The sequence below is a fragment of the Podarcis liolepis genome, assembly GCF_965112155.1.
Source record: "Podarcis liolepis genome assembly, chromosome: 15".
In the NCBI taxonomy this organism is placed as follows: Eukaryota; Metazoa; Chordata; class Lepidosauria; order Squamata; family Lacertidae; genus Podarcis; species Podarcis liolepis.
In genome coordinates this window covers 17,000,125-17,024,188 of record NC_139566.1, presented here as the reverse complement: position 1 = coordinate 17,024,188, position 24,064 = coordinate 17,000,125, and the positions used below count along the sequence as shown (strand labels likewise).

The following is a 24,064-nucleotide window of genomic DNA, read 5'->3' as shown; positions in this document are numbered from 1 at the left end:
CAGGCGTTATGCAACTTATTAAATCTCAGCAGCGAATAATAGTGAGACAAGAAGATTGCAGAGAAAACATGCCAGGGCATAGTCACACCCTCTTAATGTCTGACATGTGAAAATTGGGACATGCCTATGTAAGCCTCCTGTTCTCAGTCCCGTGACCAGCACCTGACTCTTTCTCGTCCTCCGCTTGTTACTCAGGGCTGATGTGCCTTCTCTGCCTCTTCTGTTCTTCTTGCAGTAGTTTAAAAGCAAAAGGGGCTTTATTGTCATGTTCCAGTATACACTGGAAATACATGATTGCCCTATAATATTGTTAGTGGCAGCTGGTTTTATTAGGCAGTTTGCTAGTGAATCATGCATGCTTTCACCAGTGAGAGCTAAGGGTTAGGAAATGGTCTCTTGACAGCTAGGAATCTCCCTGTGCTTTGGAATATGACACCGATCAGAGCTTGGAGATGGCCACATCCCTCCTGCTAAGGGTTTGTGTGGGTGTGTATCTGGAATTAGCAGCTGGGAAGACTGGTTGGAGGGAAAGACAGGACGTAAATCCTCAGTGAAAGCCAAGCAGTTCAGAAGAAGAGGGGTGGGGAGAAGACTTAAGCCTTCCAGAAGTTGTTGGACTACAACTCCCATCATCCCTGACCACTGGCCATGCTGGCTTCTGGAACCAATGGGATTTGGAGTCCAACAACATATGGAGGGTCTCAGGCTTCTCACCACTGCACTGGAGGCAAGGTGAACGCACCCATCCTTCCCTCCCTCAGGGGTGGAATTTGTGTGGAGCCAGGGGGATGGGGGCTGATGTTTCTCAGAGGTATCCTCCAGAGGTGAACTGGAGACAACTGTGATGTATCAGAAAATAAAGAGCTGTCCCTGATACACAGGGATCATTGGGCTGCAGGCATATCGGTCCCAGCCACCAACCCTTCTGCCCCAGATAGGCAGCTAGAAGCCAACGGTTTCTCTTTGCTCCTAGTAGGTTTCAGATCAGGAGGTCAGTTTAGCGAGGGGCCAGCATGACCACCAAAGGATGTAGCCCATTTGATGGTTTCCTTTGGGGGACACTAAGGGCCAAGGCAGGAATTTCTGAATAATGCACCTCAAGTTAAGTTGCATATGGATTTTAAGCTGCACTCGCTTAGTCCTATTCCTAACCCCAAGTGCTTCTGAAAAGGGATGTTGATTACGTTTGGGGGGAGCGTTTAACAACCAGACAGGATGGAGGCGGGTGTGTGTGTGTGTGTGGTGGCTTCCTGCAGACTCTGCTTTATGTCTGCAACCCAGAGAAGGGTACCTCTCTCTCCCCTCCAGCAATAGTAACATTTGGTCTTTGTTGCTGCCACTTACAATTAGTCCAACACAAAACAGCAGGGGTTGACATACCATACAGACCGGCACCCACTGCACCCAGAAGGTCAGGTCAGATTGTGCCCTGGAGAAAATGCTTTGAAAGGAACACTGTGTGTGTTGGGGATGCAAAATCTTGTTTACATGCAGATGAAAGGAGGATAGTCACCCTAACCATTGAGAAACCACACCCAAGCATTGTCTGATTTGGGGGCAGGTGGGAGGGAAACGGGCAGAACTTATTGACTGTAAAGATACCATGCCTGCCTTTCATCCACAGACATAAGGGACTAGATGCTTGTTTGTGTTTCAGCTAAGGATTCTCTGCGCATTCTCTTCAACCTCCTGATTTTGCAAATCTGTACAGATAAGTGCGGCGGCAGTTCCGAGTTCAGAATTCAGTTCCTGCTGCAAATCTGGCTTGGTGGTTTGTCCTAGACGTTGTTGTAGGAATTTTAAGGTGTTGCTCTCAGCCTCCGTTATGCAATATCGATATTGATACTGATCTCCTTCGCAGGATTGGTGCAAAGGTTGCAACAAGGAGAAATATGTGCGAACCTCTTTGAACACTTGGCTTTATAAATATGTTAATATTAGGCTGGGAGATTTCCTGCAGTGACTGGAGCTGGGATTGTTGTTACGTTTCTAGCATGAGAGTGACCCTGGAGTAGAAGACATGTGAATGTAAGAAGGGTCTGCTGGATGAGACCAGTGGCCCATCTTGTCCACCATCCTGTTCTCACAGTGGCCAAACAGATGCCCATTATGGGAAATCCCAAACACAAGAGCAGTTTCCAGCAAACTGATCCTCAGAAACATATCTGTCTCCAACTTTGGAGCTAGAGAACAGCTATCCTGGCTAGTAGCCACCAATAGTCTTCTCCTGTTCCCTGAATTTGTCCAGTCCTCTAAAGCCATTGCTGCCTCTCCTGATGAAAGGTAGGGTCTGCAACGCAGTGGTAGCTTCCAGGTTCAGTCCCTGGCATTTCCAGCTAAAGGATATCAGGCAGCAGTGGGCGGGAAAAGCACCTCGCTTTCTGCCAGAGACCTGCCTCCAGCCAGACTTAACAATACTCTGATACGCCCCGAATAAGTTAACTTCACATGAACCAGGCCTGTGAAACCTCACTCTCAGCACCCTCTTATCTCTTCCATCTCCCGGTCCCGAGGAGTTGCAAGGGCTGGGACTGAGGAGAAGGAATCTGCCTCTGCAAGTTTTGCAGCCTCAATTTGGAAGGCAGAAAGGGGCAGGCAGAACTTCGCCCATGCCCAGAAGTCTGTGTGGAGTGGATCCAGAGTGTTGAGACGCAGCATAAAGGACTCCTTGTACAATGCCAAGGCGAGCTGTGGGGTGGCAGGACTGAGGGTTGAATGCAAGCGTATCTCAGCCCGAGGCTTTTTGCGACATGAATTGGGTCAAAGGGAAGAATTTGGGGCAATCAGGAGGAGGCCGTGAGATAGCGAAGCTTTGAAGAATTTGATGCAATTAGGGGGAGGCTGTGAGATAGCAAAGCTTTTGTGCCTGGAATTAAGCAGATAACCAGAGGGTCACCATTCTCCTTCAAAAGGGAAGGTGTGCATTAGAGAAGGCACCTCCAACTCCCAAGAGATTGTGATCTACCAGTGGCGTAGCGTGGGGGGTGCAGGGGGGGCTGGCCGCACCGGGCGCAACATCTGGGGGTTAGGGGGCGCAAATCCACGGGTTAGGGGGCGCAAATTACTTGCCTTGCCCCGGGTGCTGACAACCCACGCTACGCCACTGCGATCTACTCACAGTATAAAACAACTGGCAGTGATCTACCCAGAGTTGTTGAGCTCTTTTTAGGGAGCCAGAGTTCTTGAGCATTTAACAGGGGGTCCAGGATCAGCCAGGACCATCACTCGTTCCATGTCTCTGATACACAAAATAGGAGTATGCTTGGCTGACGAAGCCTGGCAGGGTGAAACAACGTATTATTCCAGGAATCCTTGTCACATTTAAGTTCTTTCGCCTGACACTGGCATGCAACAACTATATTTTGCAAAGACACACGTTAAGATCTTTCGTATCCTTCATCTGATACCTGCACACAGCAGCTGCATACAACAACCATGCTTTGCAAAGGCAGGTGTGGAACATTACAAAGAAAAGTTCATCTTTTTGCAAGTACTGCTCCTTAAAGTTGTTACGTTTGGCACTTATATTTGCTAAGACATACGTGGAACACAAAAAGCTTTTATTTGGACATTACGTTTAAAAAACCTGATTCATCTGTACATATGTGGAACACAAAAGCTTCTATTTGGACATTACGTATATAAGAACTGATCTATTTGTATTCCCTGTTCTAAATGTTGGTCCTTAATTGCTTCTACTCAATTAGATAATGTGAAAAGAGTTACCTGTTTATATGATGTATAAAGAATTTATATAGTTAAACACAGCCAGGTACGTTGTGGGTATATTTGCATTAGAGCAACAGCTGGAAAGTTTTGCCTGGGTTTGCTAGAGCAGCGATGAGGCACCTTTTCCTCCCAAGTCTGGGCTGTGAATCGGGTGGACTCACCAAGGCAAAGGAGGCCCTACGATAAGACCCAGACTTGTCGTAGGGTCCCATTTTCTGAGGTCTGCCCCGATTCTGGGCAGGCCACCTCCCGTAAATTTCGGTCATTACTTGGCTTGGATTCCTGGTTTTCCATGTTTTGTTTCTTTTCAAAAGCACCAAGCTGGCCACTAGTCCTTATAGAGCCAGAGATGCAAAAGCAGATGTGCAGGTATTCCTCCTCCTAGCCATTTGGCCTTCCTAGATTTTAACCGCATTCTAAAACCTAATGGCTTTGGAGAAAAAGTTAATTGGGGTGTAGAAGCCACGCTTGCAGAAATGCCCTCTTTCGCCCAGAGCAGCCATTGTTTTTCATCTGGGCACCCTCTGTTTAACTTCCCCACCCACTTCATTTGCATAATTAGCAAATAATTTGCAGGTCCGCCTTGCTGAGCTCCCAGGCTGCACTGTGGAGGGAGAGGCCATGGTGAGCAGAAGCTGTCCCTCTTCCTCTCCTTTCTCTCTTTCATCTCCTCACTAGTTTAGAGGCAGGAATGGCAAGGAGGGCTAGCAGAGGCCAGAGGCTGGGATGTGACTCTAGGCAGGTGCCCTGTGATGCTGGCACCAGGCAGAGCTGGGTGTCCCATGACAAGTTACGTACCCTTCCTCCCTCACCCGCCCTTGCCGAAAATGTGGACGTTTCCTTAAGCTCCCGGTGCTGCAATTAAAATAAACACAGCCCTGTTGATACCTTCCTTGCATCCTTCTCCAGGCAGAAATTGGATAGAAATATAACATAACACCTTAGCTGTTATTGAAATGCATAGCCAGTTGCATTTTAGCAGATGAGGTTCTCTTTTGTTTTGAAAGGAAGGGAGTTAAGAGCTGGGGGGTGGGGTGTCATCAGAAAGGCCTTGTTAGACCAGGTGAAAAGGCCCTTATTTTCCAGAGTGGCTTGTGAGATGTCTCTGGGGGAAGCCCTTAGCTAGGACATGGAGAGGGAAGCTGTCTCCCCACTGTTACCCTCTCAGCCTCATTGGGAACACTCTGTCCCAGGAATGGGGAACCTCTGGGGGCCCTCCAGATGTTCCCATCAGCCCCAGTAGCCAGCCTGGCCAGTGGTTAAGGACAGTTAAGAGCCAGCAGCATCTGGAAGGTGTCAGGTTCTCCACCCCCAGTTTGGGACGAGATGGGCGCATTCTTGAGGAGCGCCATCTTGGTGACTCCCAACCCAATCCTCTCAGGCTAACCTGCAGGGGCAGAGAAGCAATATTTGAAGCCTAGGGAGTCACAAGGACAGAGAGGCCTATCCCCGGGGCACGATCTGGGGACTGCGTCCGCCAGTTGCCCTCCCTCTGCTCTTGTGTGGCCCCTGAAAGCAGGAGATTTTCCCACTGCTTTTTCACCACCGTTAATTATTTTTGCTGCCTTCACTCTCAGAAACAACCCTGCGTCTCTCCATGGGACTCTTTGAGCACATGGCAACCACGGAAGAAGCAGGGGGAACCCAAATTGTCTTGTAAAGGGACTCTTGCCTAACTGGGAAGGAGAAATCCCCTCCAAATGAACAGACACTATGAAGGGTATCCCCCCCCCCCCGTCCAGGAGAAGCAAAAAGCGTATGTACGACCTGCAGTGCTAGTGGTATCTCCCCCCCCCCTCCATGTGGTTCACTTGCTGACCCATAGTATGATCTTTGCTGCTGGTGCTTTTGAGTGTGTTGCTTCGCCTGGTGGTGGCGGCAGTAGTGTGGGGATTAGCTGGAGGGGGACGGGACACAGCAGCCTTCATTTTGCTCATCTCATCTCCCCTTTTCATGTTCTGGAGCGTCAAGTCAGCCATTGCATCAGTCTGCCATCCCGGCAAACACAACAGCAACAATTTAAAAAATGCCCAGCCAGGATAAAGGGATTAGTGCTTCTGCCTAGAATGGTACCCACAGAGTGCAGCATGGACAATGTGCACACACACAAATACACACTTTGACATCCCAAATGGGAGGCTTTTTTACTCCTCCCAGGGAGTTTTGTAGGATCATGCACTAAATCGCCTTTTAAGCTTAATAGAATTATATTTAGGGGTTTTTTTCTATTGCACTGACCTGCACAAGACTTCATCTTATATTACATTGACTTTTGTTCCATTGCATCTCCCCACCCCCACTCCATAACATCTCAGTCTCCACCCACGTAGCATTCCAGAGTCTGGGTGTGTTTATCAGTCCGGCCTCTCTCTTTTTGGAATAATCCTGTTGTGTGATATTGAGGGACACTTATGACCAAAAGGCAACAAAAGATTGATTGGGGGCCGGAAGCAGCATGCAGATGTGGTGGAGTGGGGCAGGCAAAGAAAGTGGGGACCCCATTTGGGATCCTCCTGTGCCACCCGAAAGAGAATCAGGAAACTCTTGAAAGGGCATCTGTGTTGACCAGTTGCAACAAAAGCAGCATAGAGACAGAAGCACATTTGGAATCTGGAGTTAATGGTCTTGTTAGGGGAGGGGGAGCTTTTCAGATTGCAGTTATATGTATTATTATTTCACTTAATTACCACAGCTCATTCTGCTGTGTTGGGGGCCCTAGACTTAACCACGACGGACAGTCTTGTAGCAGCTGCCTGGTATGCTGTTGCATGTTGATTTCTTGGACCTAGAGTCCATGACAGCTTGTGCCATTGTAAATAAGGTGGTCTTTTAAGGTAGCAGGAGCAGGTTATCGTTTTGCACACCAGGGCGTTCGCCTGAGTGCAGAATCTTGGGGCGGAATCTGAAATCTGAGAGTGCTCCACGTGCTTCTGCTGGGCAGATAGCTGCTTTCTTGGCTCTGCTTCTTCCCCCGTGTTGAGAGGCACACCCTTCCCCTCTCCTTTCATCCGTCTCAGAAAAGAATGAAAGCTGAAAATTCAGGGACCTGAAATGCCACTGAGGGATGTGTGAGTGTCCCCCACCAACTGCTCTGCAGCTATCACCTTATTAAAGGGTTAGGGTTATCTCCATAGACTGATGAACAGTGAGCTGCTAGCCTGAGTGGAAAAGCCGCCTCCCTGGGGTCCGAAGACATGCCTTTGTAAAGAATTGTTGAACTATGCGATATTGCAAAACACCCAGATCCTGCCAAGCTGTGGCCTTGGGAATCATTTTCATGGCCAAGGCTCAGCTTCTGCTGCGCGTGAAGTGAGGATAAAGAATCAAGGGCTGCCGAGCATGTGCAGAGTGCTTTTTGTAAAAGCTTGGTCTTTTAGTGTGGCAGCACCTGCACTTCAGAACTCCCTGCCTAATCTGTTCTTAGTCTATTGTTCTTTTTTGTTTCTCAAAAGTCTTAAATTATTGCTGATTCTTCTTATTGATAATTTTACTCTTTTATCTTTTTTCTAATCCCCCTTTTGATAGTACCCCCACCCCCCAGCCAAGCAATGTTTAAATAAGCCTGGCAAATCTGGAACTATACTTGATAATCTGATCACGTTGATAGACTTTACTTGGATGTTGTTATTTTAAGCCATGTGTGCAGTTGCACTTCTTCTGCGTGACTGTTTTATAATTTTGTTTTTCATCTTTTAATTTTCATCTGTTTTAATTGCTCTCTCTGTTTTATATACATTATAAAACGGGGGGGGTAAGGGGGAGTGTATACATTTTAATACATAAACCATTTCAATGAGGTTTCTCGTACCGGTCAGATCCATTCATCTCCTCCCTTGCCACCCTTAAAATCTAAGGCATTGGGTATTTGGGGCGAGCAGATGCATTTATTTCGTACATCTTCAGCCCCACCTTTCTTTGAAGTTGCTCAGGGGGCGGCAGCATGCGATATTTCTCGCCTTGCCTTATCCTCACACAACAACCCTGTGAGGTAGGTCAGGCTGAGTGTCATATGGTGAGTTTTGTAGGATTTGAACCCAGTCCTGGCCCGACATTCTAACCACTGCCCATACCTCAGAGGTGCTAGGGGCTCTGGGGTGCTTCCTTTGTACTGAAACGGAGCCCCTGGGTACGAGGGCACGGCTGACTTCTTGAAGACCACCACTCTCGGATTACCAAAGTGTCTCCCTTGCCTCCTGGGAGGGCTGCCTCTGGGCTTTCCCCACAGAAACGCGGCCCCTGTTTTGACGACTTCCTATCTCGAGCCCAGTGAGATATTCTGCCGCAGAATACCCTCTCCCGTGACATTGTGGGAATGTCGTGCTGTGTTTTGCAACCTCCCCTTTTCCAGTAATAACCCCGGCGATCCCAAGAAAGCCTGACCGGCTCATAGCTCTTGAGGCCAAGCAGTTGGTTCTAAAAATACGGAGAATTCAAGCACATGGCCCCCCTCCGAATAGAAGCAACTGGCGGGGCCCTCGTGGTTGGCATAGCTCCCTCGCGATGGTTGGTTTCTTCTTTCAAAGCTGGGGACAGGCAGGCATGATGAGCCAGGATCCTGCCTCACTCAATGGTCCTCCCTGCTGCCAAGGGAGCAGCCACGGAGCAGCTGGCACTGAACTCTGAGGGGGGGGGCAATAGAAGAGGGGAGGGCGGGGGCATTCCTTGGGGCGTTATGGGGGTAGGACCCCTTGGCTTGCATAGCCAGTAGTTGTGTTTGGTGAGAGTTTCAGACGTAAAATGTACGAGCCCATCTAGAAGGGCCATTTATTGTACTCCTGAAAAGGTGCGCAGTACATTTTCGTCTGAAAACGTGTGCGGTACTATTTAAATCTGAAAATGTGTGCCTTAATATTTCTATCTGAAAACGTGTCTGTTGCATTTTTATCTTGTTCTCCACTCAAGTGCAACATGTAGCCCTCTTAGGGATGTGTGGGTTTGTTTTGTTTTGTTTTTTTTACAGTCAAGCAGTTATATAAATTTTATTACATGAAAGTAAGTGTTTCATCTCAATTCGGTCACTCAAGTGATCTCCCCCCTGCCTCCCGGCCTGATTTTATCTGCAGAACAACCCTGTGAGGTCGGCTAGGCTGAGAGAGTGATTTTGCCCAGCGTCACCCAATGAGCTTCATGGCCCAGATCTCTGTGATCCGAATCTTTTTTAACATCCTACACCATACTGATTATTAACAGTGTGCATTATCTAGATGCACGTACAAAGGAGCTGGGCCTGGATGCAGCCAGCCAGCAGGTGTGTGAAGCTAGGAGTGGTTCACAGTGATGTGGCAGTTTCAAGACTGGGGTCTGGTGGACGAGGTGTCTGTGGGCGCGCCCTGGATCAGTAGACACAGGAACCCCGCCCCCCCAATGCCAGATGAAACTCTTTGTGCTTCCAGCCCATTTTTTTCTGCTCTGGGCTTGCTCATGAGGGTGGTCTGGAAGCTGTTGCAAAATGTGGCGACTCAACTGCTCACCGGTGCAGGATATCACCGAAACGTTACCCCACTGTTGGAAGAATGGCACTGGCTCTCAATTAGCATCTAGGATAAGTTCAAGGTGCTGGTTTTGGTTTTGGGACTACAACACCTACAAGATCATCTTACCCCTTATATATCCAGTTGATCACTGCTTTCTGCAGCTGATGGCCTCCTGCTGTCTTATCAGGAGATCCGTTCCATACTGTGTAGGAATTGGGCCTTTCGTTTGGTGGCACCCTTGCCCTCGGGAATCCCTTCCCCTGGAATATTAGACATGTGCTGTCTCTGCTTCTTTCCGATGCCGACCAAAGACTTTCCACTTCCGACAAGCCTTTTCACTGGAGAGCTTCAAACCAGTCTTGCACCTGCATTCAGATTTGTTTTTGAGATGCTGAGGAATACTTTGTCTGGGACTTCTCAGCAGAAAAAAAGGCTTCTTTATCGTTGCTGCATACCTGAACGTTCGACCGCACACATCAACAGCAGCGATGGAACTTTTGCACACAGCGCGTGCTGTCCCACAAAGCTAGGGTCCTCAGAGCCAAAAAACCCCACGCAAGTATAAAGTCACCCACACCCTGAGATTTGCTCAGTTTTTCATGAGCATGCTGTACGTTTGCTAGCATCTTGTTCTAATGTCTCTGGTTCTTGCATTAGTTTGGCTGCTTTGTTCTAATGATTATAAATTATTGCAGTTTATTGGTGTGTGTTTCCATATTACAAACCACGAAGCTAGTCGGTGTATAAATACCATGCAGCTCGGATTGCATTAGATATGTGGAAAACCCAGACTGCTAGAAGGAAATGAATAGTGGCTTAGCTTCTGAGAGTCTTGTAATTATTTCTGATAATATCGGATGTGAAACATTCCACGAGCCACCTTCTGAGCCGCAAGAAATATCTCCCAGTGTCGGACACAGATGGTTTATTTTAAAAAAGAAGGTGTTTGTTATGCCTGTTAGCTGAAACTAACACTCTAGGCATTGCTATATTACAAGTGTGTTTGTTTATTGATAAAAAAATACTTGCATACCGCTGTATTATAAAATATATCGAGTGGTTTACAGCACTAAAAAACAAGAAACCATACAGCAGAATCATTAAAAAGTTTTTTTAATTGGAAAATCACACGTTAATTCATCACTAGGAATCTTGGCCACGGTGGGTTGGCTGAAGGATGCTGTGACTCCTCTACTGAAATCCCTTACCCACTTTACAGAATTACAGTTCCCAGGATTCTGTTGGGAAAAGGAATAGCTCTTAGAGCAGGCAGTTGTGGGCATTGTACCCAAAGACGCCACCTGAACTTTTGCAGGGTAAATTTGTGAAGCCGTTTTGCTGACGTTCCTTGGGCAGTGAAAACCACTACCGTGTTTGGGGGAAGGCAATATACCGTATTTTTCGCCCCATAGGACACACTTTTTCCCCTCCAAAAATGAAGGGGAAATGTGTGTGCGTCCTATGGGGCGAATGCAGGCTTTCGCTGAAGCCTGGAGAGCGAGAGGCATCGGTGCGCACCGACCCCTCTCGCTCTCCAGGCTTCAGGAAGCTATCCGCAAGCCTTGCAAGCCCGGTGGGAGTTCCCGCGGGCCTACAAGGCTTGCGGGCAGCAGCCTGCAGCCCCGGCGAGTGTCCGCAAGCCTTTCGCGCCCGGCTTGGGGCGGCAGCCTGCAGCCCGAAGCACGCGGAGCCCTCCGGAGGGTGCCCCGTGCTTCGGGCAGGTGTGTGCAAGGCTTGGGGCGGCAGCCGCGGCGGGGGGGGGGAATAAATTTTTTTTATTCATTCCCCCCCCCCCAAAAAAACGAGGTGCGTCCTATGGGCCGGTGCGCCCTATAGGACGAAAAATACGGTACTTTGACCAGGACTGATGGCTCATCTTCTTCTTACTTTATTTTGCTGCTGTCTGTGGTAATGACTTCTGGCCATTGTTTTCATGACCTCAAAATGCCGCACGCATAGCATTTTTTCTGAAAAGTGGTAGGTGCAAAAAACATGGTGCCTTCTGCCCAGATTTTATCCTCCACTCATTTCGGAGCAAGATTTCATTCCCCCACCCCCACCCCACCCTGTGAAAAACAGCAACATTTCAAATTTTGACTATCCTCATCCCTGCCTAGTAGAGGCCGTGTGCCAGACTTGCAGAATGCCTGTTTCTGTTGAAATTTTATGTGTGAATTCTTCTTCTCAGAAATCTATCCGGACGGATACTTTCCCCAAGCACTGTTGGGTGTAATCTAAACACATATAACAAAACGCTGTGAAAATGCTTTTTAAAAAAACGTTTTGAAAGAATACATTGAATTGCCATAGCTCACTATCGCCATCTAGTGTTGCATTTGCATATCAAACTTTACAACACACTTAAAATGTTTTATTTGCAGCTGTATAGCTGAGTCCCTGGTCTCAGGAACATAAACTATGAGACCAAAAACAACACCAGATGCGTGAAATATACTATTATTTATTTATTGTGACTGTAGGTTGATACGGAACTGTCTCGTTTTCCGTGTGATACCAAAGTTTGTTGGCAGCCCTTGTTTTCCTTAATGCAATTCAATGATTGCTGCTTGTTTAAAATTTTCTATGTGTGCTTTGCAGGAAAATACAGATTTTTTAAAAAAATTAAAAGAAAAGAATTCTATGTGTGAGAGAAAAGATATTGGCAGCAAGAAGCCCACAGCCTTGTGTGGGTGAGTTAAAACTGCAACAGACTCCGGACATCCTTCACCTGTTCATTAGTCACTTACCGACTGACATGGCTAAGGGTTGTGTCACTTGGCTTCGCAAGGTGTGGTTTGTTGACCATGGGCCGTGCAATTGGCAGGTGGGAGGCAAAACTTGAGTTTCTGCTCTTTAGATTTTTAACAGATATAAAACTGGAAACGCAGTAACTTTTGTTCGCCCAAAGATCTGTTGCCACCCAGGAGGCAGGTAATTTTGCTCCTACACCAATATAAATTACCTGCTCTTAAAGGAGGGTGCCCTGTTGCATCTCTGGACGAGTCCAGTCAGGAAGCACACCCAGAAAGAGTGACTTATGCAGCAACAAGGTTCGAGGTGCAAGTTGGGGGTGCAAGTTGTGCTATCGGAAATCCAGAAAGGGCTTCTTTTACCGTATGGGTCAAAAGGCAGCGAGTTGTAATGGTTCAGAATGCTGGACCAGGACTTGGAGAGACCCTGGTCTGAATCTTCATTCAGCCAGAAAGCTAACTTGGTGCAGATTTTTGTGAGGATAACGCTGAGGGCTTGGTACTCCTTGCACTTCACAAAGTGGAATATGCATGTAAGGTAAAGGGGCCCCTGGCCATTAGGTCCAGTCGTGCCCGACTCTGGGGTTGCGGCGCTCATCTCGCTTTATTGGCCGAGGGAGCCGGCGTACAGCTTCTGGGTCATGTGGCCAGCATGACTAAGCCGCTTCTGGCGAACCAGAGCAGCACACAGAAACGCCGTTTACCTTCCCGCCGGAGCGGTACCTATTTATCTACTTGCACTTTGACGTGCTTTCGAACTGCTAGGTTGGGAGGAGCTGGGACTGAGCAGTGGGAGCTCACCCTGTCACGGGGATTCGAACCGCCGACCTTCTGATCGGCAAGTCCTAGGCTCTGTGGTTTAACCCACAGCGCCACCTGCGTCCCTAGAATATGCATGTAGAAGCTTTAAAAAAAACGAGTTCCATTTTCAGTCGTTGGTTCTCTTAACTCCAGGCCTGCGCGTCGCTAAAATGTCTGGGCTGGCTGGCTTGGCTGCAAGACTCCGCAAAGGTTGCCGAAGCCTCTCCCTTTGCTCTGATCCAGCCTGTTTGTGTGCATGAGTGTGCTGTGAGTCATCTCTGTGAGGCAATCACACCCAGCCTGCAGGCTTATGTCCAGAGGAACAAAGCTGGGTGTGGTCCTTTTGTCTCTGCTTTCCCCAAGAGATCAGTAACTGAACAATCTTGGTTCAGGGGGTTCTGCGTCTACACCCCCCAAAAAAACCCAGGGTTGTCGGTCAGTTGCAGGGCGATGTGTGCCACTGGGTGAAAAGTGGCGGGGCGAAACCACTTTCTCAGCTGTGCCGCAAAGTCCTTGCCTGTGGAAAAGCAGACGTACCTGCTTGCCTGCATTTGTTAGGAGCGTAGAAAGCTGTCGGGCTCTCCAGCTCAGCATTTTCTTCTCTGGTGGCTGCAGGTCTCCAGGGTTTCTGGGTCTGGAAATGTGCTCTTTCTGCATCCAAAGCAGATCCTCTCCCATGAGTTGTTTCCTGTCCCTGAGAAAAGGATGCTGTGTCTGATGCTGTAAAGGACTAACGGGAAAAGATATTGGCAGCTGTAACGTGAGGATGGGGCAGGGAAAGTTGTCAGAAGGTCTGTGCCAGAGGGTGCCCTTGCCAGGGCATTTCTGGTGTCTTGTGCCGTAGAAGGCAGTGCAAAATAGCAGAGAAAGCTGAATTATAACTTGTGTTTTTGGAGGCCCCACTGCTGAGTAGCAGAGCAGAAGGTTGCAGCATCTACCCCCGTTTGGGAAAGGGATAGGGCTCACATCTGCCTTGCATGCAGAAGGTCCCGGGTTCAGTCCCTGACAACTCCAGATAGGGCTTGGAGAGACTTGTGCCTGAAACTCTGGAGAGCCACTGCTTCCAATTGGCGTACTGAGGCTAGATAGTCCAATGGACTGATTCAGTGAAAAAAGACAGCTTGCTGCTCCTCTGCTCCACATCCATCTCTTATTACTGTTGTTTCCTCTTCCCCTCCCTCTGGCGTCTTCTTCATTCTCTTTCTCTCTCTTTACTGAAAAGCAACAAAGAGTCCTGCCACACCTTTAAAGTCCAGCAGATTTTATTGCGACAGAAGCCTCTGTAGATTAAAGCCACGATCATCAGAGCCATAGATGGATAGCTTTGCACTTCATATTGGAAAAAGCTGGGCTCGGTTTATTGTAGCTTCTTGCCCATGAAAGTTTGTGCCGCAATAAATCTTAGATGCACACACACACTTTTTTTTTTTTTAAGAAGGAAGCAGAAAGAGTCTGGGACAGAGGCTTTTCAGGAATGTAGGGAGAGCTGAGATTCCCACACAGGGAAACAGGATCCCAAGCTCGCTGGTACTAAACGAGTGTTAAGCAGATTCCAGCGTCCCAGCGGGGTTGCACATGCATAATAAAAGTTGAGATAAATTTTACTCCATAATAGGGAAGTAGCACTGTTTCAAGTTCTGTACCTCCCTGAAAAGGAAGTTTGCTCCCCCCCCCCAGTTAAATGTGCTTAAAAAGTTTTTCCTGCACCCAAAGGTGAAAGGCTTCCTTTTTTTCCATTTACCCTTCCTAATTCGCAACAACATAATTAAAAATAATAGTTTAAGAGCACCCTAGTTTTGCCAGAAATATCTAAATGCTTACTGATGCCACGTGTCACTTTGCAAACTTCCCTGTAGGTGGTCCTTTTGGTTGTGCATCCAGCGTTGCCTGGCATGCATGGAGTAAATTCCCCGAGAATCTGCTTTCATTGCAAAGGAAGTTTCTAGACCTCATGATTGTGGGGATATGTTTGAAAGCATGCAGATAGAAGCAGTGTCTGCTGCAGAGAGATTGTGATTCATGGAGGAGGTGCTAGTTACAAACCATGAGATTTAAATGGCACTTCACTATTCAGAGGAAGTCTGCTTCTGAATACTAGATGTTGGGAGACCTATAAATAGAGAGCTCTGTTGCCTTCATACCCAATCCAGCAGAGGTATCTAGCCAACCACTGCTGGCAGCAGGAGGCCAGACCTAGCAGTTTCCTTTTTATGGAATGTAAATTTCAATATATTTTAAATAAATTGGGAATTTTCAATAAAAGAATTTGCTAGCCGGCTCAATTTCAAAAAACTCAACCACCCCTGGATTCAACACAGCCTCTGGGTTCACTAACCCTTCTGTAGGGAACATCTTCCTGCCTGCCTGCCTCACAAAGCTATCTCTGCCCCTAAGGCTAATGTGATCCTTTGCTCCCAGCCAGATTGCCAGTTCCCCTACCCTCCACAAAAGCAGAATTGCAGGCATTCCAACACCTATGTTCTCTAAGCAGTTGGAATGTCAGTGAACATTCTGTGCCATCTCAGTAGCCCAGTAGCGTCACTGCCACAAAAGGTGAGCACAGATAGCCTTAGCTGAGTCACAGAAATGCAGGAATGGTTGATTGCAAAATATTTCTGCAACCTTTGCCCTGGGGTCATCTTGGGGATAGATTAGCCAGCTGCTATTTTCCAGGGTGGGAATTAGCTGGAAATGATGAATCGGTTAAATCTGGGAGAAGCGAGAGGCGAGCGAGCAAGAGATACATTTCAAAAAGGAAACGCTTTCTATTAAAACCAGTGAGCTTTTCTTGTCTAAACAAGCCTCTTAAATTAATTGTGTTTGCAAGTGGGAACCACAAGGAACTGGCAGTAGGGGAATACAAATGCTTTCTCGACTGCCAGCATTACCTTTTGTGGTTTGCTGAGTGAGGCAGTGTGTGTGTGTGTGTGTGTGTGTGTGTGTGTGTGTGTATAAGATAGCTGATTATGAGAGGCGAGAATTCATTGCAGGTGATGGGAAAACCGAACAACCAGTGTGTTCTCTCCTTGGGATTTTAGGTTCTAGCTTTTGCAAAGAAGGTACCGTTTCGTGTGCATCTGGCTCCTCACCCTAGGAAGCCCCAAGGACAGCTGCTACAGCAGCTGTTTCCCCTGTGAGGGAAGCATGCTGGAAGCATGGTATTTTCCCTCTATAGTATTGTGATATCTGCACCAGAGCAGCCAAAACACCTGAACAAAGCTTCAACAGCCCCCCCCCCGTCCCCCAAGCTAAGAGTAAACAGCACTTGAAACTCCTCCAGGCACCTCGAAAGAGTCTGGAATCTTTGATAAAAGCATTGGCACTTCACCTATCTGTTAGGTGGGATTGTTTTAAATAATCCCACCTAAAAATTGTCGAGGTCTAAGATGGCACCCTGAGAACTCATTTCATAAGTTAGCGAACACAGATATAAATAAAAGAAGGAACAAGATGTTGTGGAATCACTATTGATACAGAGAATTGGATGCCCAGATGTAGCAGAGGAACCGAGACTAACAGCCCACTCACCTCACTGAAATTGAAAGGATTTACACTGTAGCAAGAGTGCCCGCAAACATGCATTAATTTGAGCAGGTGAGCCTCTCTAGAAATGTGCTCACTTCACTGTGGACAGGGTTAAATTGCAAGATTACGGATCCTGACACTGGGGTGGGGAAGCATTTGTTAAATAATCTCTGCCCTGCCTTTCAGGGAAAGTGTGAAGGCAGTCTTAGAAACATATACAGCCAACAGTTTAAAATCTGCCTCATGTCCTTTTAAAAACAAGCAGCAAAACAGGGTTAAAACACAGCAGTTAATTAAAAAAGCAGAGGGAAATCTGTCTCAAGAGCTCTTTTAAAACTCTCCAGTGAAGGTGCGCTATGAACCTCATGAGGAAGTGTATTCCAGAAATATGAGGCAGTCACTGACAGGGCCCAGTCAGCCTGACCTCTCTTATCTTTGGGGCCTCCAAAGACGGTCTTAGACTTTGGGCAGGGTCATATCACGTGTGCAGGCTGTCCTTTGGATAACCTGCTCCCAAAACTGTTTAGGGCTTGAAAAACCAAAGGCAGAAGCGTGCTTGTGGGATGATATTTCCATCCCTGACATGTGGGGTGGGGATTTTTGGCAAGTTTGCTTTCCTTGGTCTGCAGCTGGAACGTTTTCTAGAAAAACAGCACTTCTGGGGTCATCGTAATTATTTGGGAATTTCCGGATCTGAAAGGCGCACCAGCGAAGTGCATTCCTGAAAACATGACCATCCCCTAGTGCCTTTAGAGATGGAGGTGAAATATCTTAAGTAGCAGCTCTGCCCCACCTCTGGCCGGCTTCTGTAGTCTGGAATCCTGCGGCGTTTCCTCCTCCATCTTGCCTGACTTCAGAGGTTGCACTCGCTGAAGCTCAGCCTTCAACAACCTGATGCCCTTCAGATTTTTTGGGCCATGCTGGCTGGGACTATGGGGAGCTGCAGTCCCAAAAATCTGGAGGGCAACATTGACTGCTGGAGATCATCACTGCATCGAATGGATAAATACATAAAGACATCCTATCTTATCTATCAGTGGTGTTGCAAAAGCATGGCAAAGAAGACCTAAATGGCTACGAAATAGCATTGATTCTGGGATGGCCTAAATTGTGATGCAGGTTACCGTGACCCATTGTCCATAATTTGATACCCCACCCCCCCGGTTGATTGCCTTAAAAAAAATAATCTTATAATGGGATATGGATTTTAAATTTTTTTTTACTTTGCCTTATGAAGGAACCCAACCCATAAAAGGCAAAGAGGAAAGAGCCCTCTGTACTTAGGAAACCAAGCAAGCTTGGTGTTTGACCAACCACGGACAGCCCATTTCCACAACTTGATTGCAGTGTCTGTGCTTTTACAGAATTCCCTATGTTTTGTGGGAGGAAGGGATGGTGTACAATAAAGACCAAACATAGGCTGGTGGTGGTGGGGAACATTAATGGCAGAGCATAGACAGTGTCTACTGGGAGTCTGTTGAGTTCTTCTAACCTTCTGGCTTCAGAGACATTTCCAGACATTGCAAACAGATTCCCTCTTTTAGTTATTGACTGATTGCATTCATATCCTAGCTTTTCCTCCAAGGAGCTCATGGGGGCATAGATGTTTCTGTCCCTCCCCAATTTATCTCCATAACAACCCTGTGATCTTAATGGATGGAGGGTGGGGTGGGGATTTGAACCCTGGTCTCCCAATAGACCACACTTGTTCCAGCAGCTTTCTTCAGCCTGTGTGTGGGCACACGTGGCCAGTGATGGTTGTTGTGAGAAGTTGTTTTCCTCTCTGTAACTGGGGGCTGGTGGAGTCCACAAGACCACAGAGATTAAGGAAACAAGCCTGGATATGTCGTTTGCCGTCTTGTGAGGGGTGGGTGAGTTCTGGTGTCTTGTTCCCAGTTCAAATGCTGGCTTGTGAACGCTCTCCAATTGGGGCCAGGAGCTGATGTCAGTGGGAGCCTCTTCTGCAGCCTCCCCTCCTCCTGTCTGGGCTGATCAGGTTTCATGCATGACCTGAGCATGCATGTCTGTAGCTGTTTGGAAGTGGAAAACTTTCCCCTCTTGTTGCTTCGCTGAAAGTTGGCACGGTCTCCGCGTGGAAGGTGGGGCGTTTGAGCTGGGATTGGGTATGGGAGCCAGAGCATTGCAAAAGCATCGATCGTGAAGGCATGGCCGCCCCCTGGCTGCACCCTTTAAAAACACTTACGCAACATGTCCAGTTGTGCTCTGTCCTTTCTTCTCCTTCTCCTTCATAACAAGTCCTTTCCACTCCGCTGATAAATGGTATTGCATCTTTTAAATGAAGGCCCAATTCCACCAAGGGGAAGTCTTCCTGCGCAAGGAGGGACTGTAGCTCATGCTTTTCATGGACAAAGTCCCAAGTTCAAATCCCTGGTGGTGCGAAGGACTCGTCTCTGCCTGAGATCTCTCTTTCAGAGTGGCTGCCAGTCAGAGCTGGGCCAGATGGACAAAGAAACAGACTTGGAATAAGGCAGCCTCCTATGCTTCAAGGGAGAGTCTGCAGCTTGAGAGCTCAGCATGCAGAAGGCCCCAGTGTCAGCACCCCCACCAAAAGGATTTCAGGTAGCTGGTGAGGGGCAAGACTTTTCCCTTCCTGAAGCCCTACAGGCTCATTCTATAAGGCAGCAGCTTCTATTAATGAACCATTAAGAAAAGAGATTGTACTAGAGTAAGCAAATTGCAACAAATGAAGGACAAAAACAAAATACGTTTTAGGATTTTGACAGCGTGCAGAAATCAGGGCTACGAAAAAACCTCAACAAACCATTTATCTGATCTGGGAGCTTCTGGCACTCAGAGCTAGACTGTTCCTGAATGTGGAAGCCCCACTTTGATTTACTGCCCTCTAAGGCAGAGGAGAATGTTTCCACCATCTGCCACCTGGTCCTTTTGAGGAAGGATTGAACCCGGGACCTTCTGCAGGCAAGCCATGTTCTCTGCTGCTGAGCTACACCTGCCTGCCTATTAACTCCTTGGCTTCTACAGGTTTCGATGTTTCCCGCTGCTTCCTTTCGTTGCAATACCGCTTGTGCCCTGGGAGGTTCCTCCTTTTAGAGTCCAGGGGTAGGGAGAACACAGGCTTCGCATTCCTGCCAGCATATGTACCATGCCTTGCATGCTCAGGCTGTGGGAGGGGCTGTGGCTGGCATGTAGCATGCTCAGCTGGGGCAGAAGTGTGCACAGGCTCACGAGGAAGAAGAGCTGCCCGAGGAGAAGAGGAAGGGAAGCGGGTAAGGGAAGGGAGCAGTTGCCTTTTATGCGTGCTTAAGCGATGTGGTATTTCTGGCTCTGAAACAGGTCAGTGTTCTTGTGCCCCATCTCAGAGCATGGCGACTGTGCTCTGCCTCCACCAATGCTTCTGAATGCCACCTGCTGGAAACTGCAGGAGGAAAGAGTGCCATTGGCTCTTCTTACGTTCTTATAGTCAGCACCAGCCCTGCCATGCCCCAGGGTGAATCAAGGTGCCTCAGGCGGCAACACAAAGGGAGGCTGGGAAATAGATGAAAAGCAGGAATTAGTGTCTAAGGGTTGCAGCAAGACTTCTAAAACGGGGTGAGGGTGTGGGACGCCATTTGTAAACTACTTGAGACAGTGAAATGTCTTGGTTCTGGTTATAATTTTGGAAAGGAATGAGTTAAGGGCAGCAAATGGATCAAGGAGCTGGATTTTTAGTTCGGGGGGGGGAATGACTTGTGTGTTTGTGGGAAAATATAGAGATAACATCGAATGATGCAGAGGGAGTACATAAAAATACCCCCCCTCCGCCGATTATATAATCCTCTTAATAATTATTTTGTGTTGCTTTTATGGCACTTTATGTTTTAGCGTACTCACATATTCTGTTGTAAGCCGCCTTTATAATTTTATGCATGCTCTTATTGAGCTGGTTTTGAGGTTTCGTCCTGCTTGGGGGTTTCCATCCCTAAAGAATTCTTTTTTTATATATATATAAATTTTTATTGGTTTTACAGCATTTTTAAAACAATACAAACAATACAAACAAATAAAAAGACAAACAAACATGTATAATTTCATAACCTTTTTTCCATAACCTTCGTTTCTCAGACTCCCCCGTACCTCCCCTTTCTGCATCCCTGTTTGCAAAATTATTTCAGCAGCTTCTGAGCAATTTTATCAAATATATGTCCTCTTAGTCCTTTCTCTAACTTAATCTTATGTCACTGTTTCCCTTTTTCTCTCAGCACCTCGGCATTTTAGCATTCATCAATTTTATAGTAGCTCTTAAGTCCATCCCTAAAGAATTCTGCAGGTTTCCCCCGAGCCTGCTGGGGTGATGCTCTTTTGCCTACATACGCCTGAACATCACAGACAGAGGGAGTGATACATAAATGGATCCTCCATCTTTAGAGGCAGTAATTCTGAATGCCAGGTGGCGGGGACTCCTAGACACCTTCCCCACAGGCACCCAGATGGCCACTTTCTGGACAGATTACTGAACCAGCCAGATTTAGCAAGGCAGTTCTTAAGTGGGTATAAACATCAGCTGCGCCAAATACTCTCCGTATACCCTTCCTAGTATGTTTTATTTGGCAATTAAAGGGACATCTTTTGTGATGGGCGGCAGTTGGTGTAGAAATATGTACGCCACAGAGAACAATTTTGCCAAGTGGAACGCGAAAGCAGCATTCCTCGTTAGCTTTTGAAAATAGTTCTGATTCTTCCTCTCAACAAACCTACTTTCACCATCCTATAAACTTCGAAAGGCATTGCTGACATTCTTTGGAACCTGCTTTTGCAAACAGAGCAGGGGTGAGGGAACCTGCGGCTTTGCAGATGCCTCGTGACTCCAGTTTGCACCAGCCACGAGGGATGGCAGTGATACTGGGAAGTGTGGTCTCATAATGTCTAGGAGGGTCACAGGTTCCCCATCCCTGAAATGGGGACTTCCTTAAACGTGTGTCGTGGGGTAGCTCATATTTCCAGGGACCCCAGTTCTTCTCCCAACAGAATTCAGATTCCCCATCCCCTGCGCTCGATGAGGATTCATCAGATGCAAACATGACGCCTGGACGTGGCAAGTTCTCTTTCACCAACAAGGCTTTGTTTTGTTTTCTCTTCTAGGTTGGGAAGTTGGAAGAAACATTACCAAAGGATTGGCAAGTGACGAGAAGGGAATTCCTGGGGCGGTTCCGGCCTGGACCAAAGTCCTAGAAAGGTGATTCAGTCTGTTCTTTATTAGTAAAGCAGTGGTACTACTGTGCCGTATTTATCCAGATCTCCTAGTCCTGGAGTGAAGCTATGTGCAGCACAGGGTAGAGCACTGGATTTGGAACACAGCAATTCAGCCCAGCAACTTGGTGGGTCACCTTGGGGCAAACGGCCATTGACATAACCAACCTCACCAGGCTATTGTGTGGATAATGGCATCTCAACTAAACACTTGGTGGCACCAGTGCTTCTGAATACCAGTTGCTGGAAACCATAGGAGGGGAGAGGACTCTTGTGCTCAAATCCTGCTGACAGGTTTCCCACAAGCCTCTGGCTGGTCACTGTGAGAACAGGATTGTGGGCTTGATGCTGGACCTTTGGCCTGATCCTGCAGGATCATCTTATGCCCTTATATAACTGCCCTGAGATTGTTGGAGCAAGATTGGGATGAAAATATAATAGAGCAAAATGCATTTTCTGAAATAGACTAAGCCTGTAGCATACTTTTGAGGTGCAGAATGTGAGAAGGAGTTTTCCTTTTTACGCGCAGCCTCTTGAGTTCCTATTTACACACTTCCTTCCTTCCTTCCTTAAGATGGAGAAGGAGGAAGAAGAGACCCGGGAGATTCTGCTCCCCGACTGGGAAGGCATTGGCTCTCGCGGACTTACCATCGACCAGACGAACGAAGGCGTTTTCGTGAAACAGGTTCAACAGGACTCACCCGCTGCCAAAGCAGGCATTGTGAAAGAAGGTCAGTGAGGTGGTTTGTGGGGGGTGGTCTGGGTGGGGGCAGAGTGGCTGGACATCATCAACTTTTAAAGCCACCAGAGGGCATCCTCTTTATGGTCACAAAGAGCCCCCCATGACATCTTGAAGAGTCACGTGCTCAATATCCACACCATACTTTTAAAGCACTGCAATACTACTTTAAACAGTCACGGCTTCCTGCAGAGAATCCTGGGGGCTGCAGTCTGTTAATGGTGCTGAAGGGTGTTTAGAGACCCCACCCCAGAGCTACATTTCCCAGAGTGGTTTAGCAGTCTATCCCTCTTCTCAGAAACCTTTGGGAGTTGTAGCTCTGTGAAGGGAATGGGATCTCCCAACAACTCTTGGCACCCTTAACATATTGAAGTTCCCAAGATTCCTTGACTGTTCTAAAGCGGTATGATGCTGCTTTAAAAGTGTCGTGCAGATGGGACCTGTGACAAAGGACTGGCCTAATGTGCTATTTTTGGAGAGTGTGATAGAAATGGGAAAAAAATAAATTAAAAACAGAAGGGTAAGGATTGCAGAACTTTGCTCAGCCCACGTCGGCAAGCTATCCCTTCAGGACATTTTGCACTCAGCTGGGCTCTCTTAATACCAGATGTGTTAGGTTTAGGAGAGACAAAAATAATAATTAAAAAAAAAAACGAAGTAGCTCTACACACAGCACATCATGGACTAGTTCAATGGTCTTCTTAAAATGGGCTGGCTTTTCGATAAATTCATGGAGGACAATAGGTTTATCAACTGCTGCTAGCCATGACAGCTAACTGGAGCCTCCAAGTTTAGTGGCAGTCTGTATCTGAATACCAGCTGCTGGGGAGCAAACAAGAGCTCCTGCCCTATGGTGCAGGTTTCTCAGAGGCCTCTGGTTGGCCAGTGTGGATGCAGGGCTTTTTCTTAATGTTCTTAATCCCACCCCCACCCCTCTCAGGGGATCAGATCGTGAGTGCCACAATCTACTTCGACAACCTGCAGTCCGGGGAAGTCACAGAGCTCCTGAAGAACGTGGGCCACCACACTGTTGGCCTTCGGCTGCAGAGGAAAGGCGACCGGTCTCCATTGCCAGGACAGTCTTGGTCCCATGACGTCTTTGCTTCAAGGAGTCCAGAGGTTGTTTTGGTGAGTGAGCATCATCATGGAGAGGACCGCCTTCTGTAGATGATGGAGGAAGGATCTAAGGGTGGGCCTGGGGTAACTTGGGACCTGGCTCTTTCCATTCACCTGTGGCGCCTTGGATATTCCAGGACACCAGAGGAAGACTTTTATCAAATTTACAAATGCAATCAGTTAAGGAGTTGAGGGCAGGTACCAAAAGGTGAGTTCAGGGACAGGTAACTTGTTGGACCCTCAACAGTTCCAGCCAGTATAATCATGGATGATGGGAGTTGTAGTTCAACTGCACCCGGAGGGCCACTGGTTGTTTATTTTAAAGTTATGTTTTTTATTATGACTTTTTTTGGTATTGGATCAGATTGTTACTAGGTGTGTGTTTTTTGCTGTCTATTTTGTTGTTTCTTTAGCTTATAAACCGCCTTGTGTATGGTAATATAAAAAAGCGGTATAAAAATTAAAAGTGAAATGAATATCCTCGCATTAGTTATTTGAAGCAGAACAAATTATTTCAGAGTCTGGGCTGTATCACTTCAAGTTTTGTGGGTGAGGCCTTATGTTACTGGTTGGCACTACAAAATTATCTGCATGTGGAAAACAAATTATCAAGGAGAAAGGCAAGGCTACAATGTTGTTGATTTTGCTGATATCTTGCTTTCTATGTGCAGGAATTTTAATTTTTTATTTGGAAAAAAAGCCCTGCAGAGAAGTAAGGCCTC

General features: G+C 47.3%; 1 protein-coding gene across 4 annotated transcripts in view; it reads left to right on the top strand.

The window, feature by feature from the left end:
* AHNAK (AHNAK nucleoprotein) overlaps positions 1-24,064 on the top strand; it is a 54,181-nt gene that overhangs the window by 13,031 nt on the left and 17,086 nt on the right. For all 4 annotated transcript variants that reach the window (XM_083477866.1, XM_083477867.1, XM_083477868.1 and 1 more), the window contains exons 2-4: positions 21,380-21,473; positions 22,062-22,218; positions 23,167-23,354. In XM_083477866.1, coding sequence (XP_083333992.1) covers positions 22,062-22,218; positions 23,167-23,354 — 345 coding nt within the window. In that variant the 5' untranslated portion in view covers positions 21,380-21,473. The remainder of the gene's footprint in view (positions 1-21,379; positions 21,474-22,061; positions 22,219-23,166; positions 23,355-24,064) is intronic.